The 6,556-nt window shown below is 38.8% G+C and overlaps 1 protein-coding gene across 1 annotated transcript in view; it reads right to left on the bottom strand.

Moving 5' to 3' along the window:
- LOC107664393 (protein kinase C alpha type-like) overlaps positions 1 to 2,671 on the bottom strand; it is a 70,790-nt gene extending 68,119 nt beyond the window's left edge. The window contains exon 1 of the mRNA XM_016454953.1: positions 2,530 to 2,671. Coding sequence (XP_016310439.1) covers positions 2,530 to 2,671 — 142 coding nt within the window. The remainder of the gene's footprint in view (positions 1 to 2,529) is intronic.
- Positions 2,672 to 6,556: the final 3,885 nt, after the last annotated feature.

Genomic DNA, 6,556 nt, shown 5'->3' with positions numbered 1-6,556 from the left:
AAATATGTAATTAATTATGAAATCAGTATTAGTAACTTGTTATCCTTAAAGCTTAAACTTTTAATGTTGTTGTCTTTAAATTATAATAGCACCTATAATTAAATTCATCAGTAAATATTGTTGCCATGTGGAAGCATGAACTGAAATTAATTTATGAAATGAAATTAAAATTTCAAATCTGTAATTAATTATGAAATTAACTTAACAATTTCAAATCCCTACAGATAGTAAATTAACAATATCTACTGATGTCATTGTTAACCATGGATAAGAGCAATTATAATTAAATAGGGTTGGGTTTCCCTATTCAATGATAGTTAGTTAATTTAACTATTTACTTAAATTAAGATTTCAGAGCAATATTGATAGTTAATGATTAAAAATTCCAATGTTATGGTCATTAGATAATAAGAGCAATTTATAGTTGAATTAATCAGTAGATATTGTTGCTATGTGGAAGCCGGAACTGTAATTAATTTGTGAAATGAAATTAAAATTTCAAATCTGTAGTGAAATCAAGATTTCACAATTCTCCCATAACAAATAATGTTCAGACACTCTCTCTGAGCACCGCGTTTCAAGTTCACTAGTTTTTTAGTGAATTAAATGGCAGAGGACTATCAGTTAGCTAATCTGATATTCTCAAACCGGGGAGATGAATAGCAGAGTTGAATTTGGAAGTGGAACACGCACTTATACAAATCAAGCTCTGAAGGCCTTTTTAAGACAGTAAATGAGGAACACACTCGTTTCTTTCTTGTGCGCCCTTAGAGCGACTTATTTTGTCTCGGTGGACAATTCTTAAATGTTTTTTTACTGCAGTTCAACTTTAAACAACAACTCCGGATACAAAAGATCTCTGTGTTATCTCCTGATTGGATTAGTTCGAAGCCTCATGATGAGTTGATTCAGCGGCATATCAGTGTCCGTTCATGATAGAAATCCCTACAACTGGAAATAGGCTAAGTAAACATGTATAATATATAACCAAATAAATAAGAAACGTAGAACGTTTATTAGCAAAACGAGTAAGAAAGCTTGGAGGCACGGCATACACCTTGATGTCAAATAAAATAAATAAATGACACAAAGTTTAAATAAAGTAAAAATCTGCAAATAATGTGGAACCAATTAAATAAGAAACGAATGTTTAAAAAAAACTTCCAAAATCACCTTAGATAAACGGCAAAAGTCAACAGGCTTTTCAAAATCCAAAATATTGCCAAACAGGTGCTTTTGCATTTCGTTTCGAAACTAAATCATCCGCGATTGTCTTGTCTGTCTCACCTCACTCTTCTTGTCAGTCAGCTCGACTCACTCTCCTCACTGGAGAAATTAAATCTGATCTGTGATGTGACTGTCGTTCGGCACGCTACATTGAGCAGCCGCGTTCAGTTTTTAATTGTAGTGTCTGTTCTTTTACTGAACTAAATGAGTTTTATTTCTATAAAAAATCAAAACGACGGTGGGGGTCGGTGCAAGTGACTTAACCGGTGTTGCGGCTTAACACCGGTATCACCGTCAACACCGTCTATCGCGGCAAGCCTAGCCAATAAAAAGTAAGAGATAAGACAAAATAAAACCTGTCAATAAGACAAAAGTCAGAAAAAAAATGGTATTACATTTGACATTTCTGTCCCCCTCACTTCTGAAATGATGGCTATAGGCCCCTGGAAGCCATACATAGACCGCAAACTAGAACCGTTTAGGATGTAAGACTGGTTGTCACAAAAACATGATTTTTCGAGGAAATATTTGTAAGAATGTGTGCATATGTGCATCATTATGTCTTATCCACATCCACTTTATGTTTGTAGGAACAAAGTGGTTTCGTCATGTAAAGATCTGTTGTGTTGACTTTTTTTCTTTTATTATATTATTTTTCTTGGAATAATATCCACTGATGAATTGTTCACATAAAACATTGCATTTGTATTTTAAAGGTGAACATGATGAATTTCATGTTAACAACAAGCATGTTTGTGCACAAGCAGCAGAGTGTTTTTACAGGGGGCTTCACTTGGAAAGGTGTATCAATATGGCTTTTGCTGTTGGACAGCAGAACCAGGCCGATGGCAGAGAAAGTGTGTGTGTAACATGCTGAGGCTGAAGTTGATATGTGGAGACAGAAAATCTCTGTGGTGTGTCATCTCAGAGAGGTGTGGATGAGCAGATTGCATGAATGTAATTACAAACATACTGCTATTCCCACATAAATTACTTCAATCTGTTCTCGTTAAAATCTGTGATAACATTCCCATTAGAGCCAGAGCGCTCAAGAGAAACAGGAATGTTCTGGTTCAAAGGAAGGAGGCCTCTATGCAAAATACAAGTCTAAGCACATTTGACCTCATTATGGATGAGAAAAGCAGAAACAGATTAATTTTGTAGAGCTGGGGCAGGAGCTGCCCTTTCACACTGATCTGAGGCCAGTTCTTTTATATTTTGTTTCAGGTTTCATCAAGATTTGGTTAAGAGAAGATAGTCTTGCGTGATTGCAAAAGGGCATGATGAGAGGTTCTCACTCACTGTCGCATTTCATCCCCTGGTGGATGAGGCCGTACAGCAGTGATCCGCAGTGGTCGCAGAAGGTGGGACTGCCGTAGCTGTGGATCTTGAACTTGTGCTTGCTTCTGGGATCCTGCAGAAAAGTGGAAAAGAGAGGAATCATTTGCAGTTGGACTAATGAAACAATTCACGGAGCAACTGATGCAAACTATGTGCTACAATAGAGTGCTGCAGGGATGATGATGATTTTAGGAGGGCAAAACCTGGAAATGAGACAGCATGTTAGCACTTCCGGTTCTATAGTCCTGAAGATGATAGGGTTTTTTTTTGTTTTTGGTTAAATGCCTGAAATAAGGTCTGTGGTGAACACAAGCTTAAGCTATTCTCACATTTTGTTCTATGACATAAAGTATTAGTAATTCCCCACTCTTGATTTTTTTAAAGCTTTTACTTTTCTTGAAAAAGGCGTTTCTCACTCTTGCAAACTATAAACTAAAAAACTAAAAAACGACTGGCATAATTTAAATAAAGTGCAAACAACTTTTAGGGAAATTTGAATTAAGGTTTTACAGAAAAACACTGTATTTGTCTTACAGGTATCTCCTGAATTATTACGATCACACACTATAAACTATAAAATAAAATGATTTAAAAAATGACTGGCAAACAAAAATGGTAAAATTAAAGTAAAATATCATAATTTAAATAAAGTGCAAAAATGTGTACAGAAAATTTCATTAAACATTTTACAGAAAAATGCTGTTATTTTACAGGATTTTCCTGAATTAATTCACTGTTAAATGTAAATTTATCACAATCAGTGGTTTGCTAGCTCAAAGCTTGAGGGGAAAAAAACATATATATATATATATATATATTTTTTTTTTTTATTTATTTATTTTTTTTTTAAAGACCGAAAGAGTTGTCAGAAGCTTAATGGTGGTTACAAAACATGTAAGATTCAGAAACTTTTGTTTTTCAAAGGCCTTATTTTCTGCAGTAATTGAAAAGTCAATGAAAGGAACCAGGGTGATGCTAACTTCCTGGCTGACCTACAGAATACATCACTTCCGCACTCTATGGCAAGACCTGGGCAAAACTGCCAAATACAGTCTGATTGGATGCTTAATGCAACATCCAGGAGACATGGTGCACACGGCTTATCAGTCCACCAAGAAACCTGCTCTCAGAATGCTACAAAAAAGCATTTCTGAGGAAGAAACTAATTAGGATTTTTATATTTCCTGGATAAAGTGTGACTGCTGCTTGCTGGTGCTAAACTTGCTGTTGTGGGTGGTTGCTTTTTCCACTCATTTTATCATGTGCTTGGTTAAAATTGTAAGTATGAGCAATAGTACTGTCAGAGTTTGAACCTTGTTTTCTGTGTTTTTCTGTTCTCCTGCCTTGTTTCAGTCCCTTGACCTAGTTTTCCTTATGTCGAGTTCACACTGCACGGTTTTCAAAGACGTCGCATCACTGTTGGTTTCACACTGAACGACTATCTGGGGTAGCATTCAGTTGTTGCTGTGTTCACACTGCACGATGGAACGACGACAGGAGGTTACACACTGCATGACTTTACGATAGGAAGAATCGCAGACAGCTCTGTCTGGTGCAGGGTTGCCAGGTTTTCGCTACAAAACACGCCCAATTACTACTCAAAACTAGCCTGAAAATAGCCCAATTGCTTTCGAGGGGGTCCCCCACGTTCGGGTGGGGGGTAAAATACAAATTTTTTTGGCGGGGTTCTACTGGTACAATTCACATTCCAGGGCCTAAATATCACGTTATTGGGGTCGCTTCAACCTGCTGACATAAAAAACAACTGGCGGCAATCACGGATTTCATATAACTCCTCCCCGAACTTCCCGCTGCCCTGTATCTTGGTCTCTCATTGGCTGTAGGTCATCGCCGATGTGTTTTTAATTCAGAACTCATTTCACACAGCGTGATTGTGAATCGCCGACAGCTCCAGATATTTAGCATGCCAAATATTTCGCGGGTGTCGGCGATTCCCTCAGATAGCGTCTTTGATAATTCACACTGCGTGATTGTCACTCGCGTGAACGAGCACCGATTTACCTCCGATTTCGGGCATTTGTCAGCGATTTCGCAAAACCTGTCGGCGAGTGAAAAATCGGGCTAAAATTGTGCAGTGTGAACTCGGCATTAGTTCCCTTGATTAGTTCATTCAGTTCACCTGTGTTATTTAATTAAGTCATTTAGTCCCTCTCTTGTCTGTGTACTTAAGTTCCCTCCTCAGTTCCTTTGGTTGTCTGTTATTGTTGAATGTTATCCTGTGTGTTAGAACCTCTTCATCTTGTGGATTACCATTAAAAGGATTTGTTTATATGATCTTCATTATCGTCTTCATCATCTTCCTAGCCTATAGGAGCGACAGAGCTGAGGATTGCCCCGAAGCCAGAGCCTCAACCAACGTCTGACCAGGTGCGAGAGCCGGCAACAAAACCCGCCACGGAGGATTATGATGAGGGCGCGGAGGAAAGCCCCCACTGTGCCACTGCTGAGGGTGAGCTGCAGCTGGACTGAGAGGATTTAATAGACTTTTATTCCGACATATCTCCTCTCCTGTCTTCTGAACTCTCTGCCTGTCCCGATACGGCCAAGGAGGCCGTTTATAAACTGTCCGTCTATCCTGAAATGATCATGAAGGTCATACCCGAACTCTTTGTCTGCCTGAAACTGTCTATCTGCCCAGAACTCTGTCTGTCCTGTCATGACCACTCCGCTCCCACGGCTCTCGGCCCCGCCCCACTCGTCACAGTTATCCTGTGTGTTAGAACCTCCTCATCTTGTGAATTACCATTAAAAGGATTTGTTTATATGATCTTCGTTATCGTCTACATCATCTTCCTAGCAGCAGCGTGACAAGTACTAATGATGCTTGACTTAGCAAACAGCACTGATAATCAAAATCTTCTATACGCCTCATTGAAATTGGGAGGAGAATTCCAAGGTGACCGTCAACTGCGAACCAAAAGCAACAAAAGCAGTTACCTAACAGAGGCTGACCGCGACAGCAGGTCAAATGCTTTGCTGCAGTTTCTGTCCAGAAGCAGGAAGTTAATCATAAGTCTGCAGGGTTATTTCACTGGGCCATGCAAATAGGGCAACCAATTAATCTGTCTCCGATTGGTCTGAAATGAATGAGAATGTGAATGTAGTTGAGGGGTCTCAAGCTTTCCCATAACTGAACCATTAATCTGACATTAATAAAAAGCTGTCAGACTCTGGTCTAACTGCACATCAGAACTGCAAGGGAATGCTGAGTCATGTATGACTGTTAGGAAGAGTTTCTATTTCTATACCAGAAATGAGATCATTCCACGGCCAATTCAGCAAATAAACGTTAGCTGTAGTTGGACAACACAACATAAAATGCTATGGCTAACTCTTTCCCCTCCTGCCTTTTTTTTTTTTTTTTTAAGTTGCTATTTTGAACAAAAAGCTGAGAAAATTATGTAATACTACGTCCAGACTGGATTCAGAACAATGTTCAAAACATAGATGGAGAGGATCATGTCCATCAATATCCCCAAAACTTGTACTGTCCTATACCACTTCCTGGGTTGAGCAGTTTTGAGTTATATGATCGCGTTATTTTACACATAAATCTGCTTACATACGTGGTCACTTATTTCTGCTTCTTCTTCGCCTGTGTTTTGATCAGGAGATTTTGTACTCTTATAGAAGATGTATAATAGCGCCCCCTACTGTATAACAGTGAAAACATGGAAAGTAAGGGAAACAGTTAAGGGTTGACCCTTGAAACCTTAAGCTTCACAAATCAGCCATGGTAGGTACACTTACAAGGTACATTCATGGACCAATCACAAACAGAATCAGGGTTGGTTGTGCACAAAAAATGGAAAAAGGTGAGACTGATGGGCTCTATTCTGATTAGCTGGCTTTGAGTCAGGTTGCACAGATTTATATCAGTCCACCGGTAAAGAAAGCCATGTTTACAAGTTCCCAGGCTGCTAGTAAGCAATTCTGACAAAGAACTACAAAGTTCACAAGGTTTATG

This window comes from Sinocyclocheilus anshuiensis, unplaced genomic scaffold, assembly GCF_001515605.1.
Source record: "Sinocyclocheilus anshuiensis isolate Anshui unplaced genomic scaffold, SAMN03320099.WGS_v1.1 scaffold321, whole genome shotgun sequence".
In the NCBI taxonomy this organism is placed as follows: domain Eukaryota; kingdom Metazoa; phylum Chordata; class Actinopteri; order Cypriniformes; family Cyprinidae; genus Sinocyclocheilus; species Sinocyclocheilus anshuiensis.
This window is presented reverse-complemented; position numbering and strand designations above follow the sequence as displayed.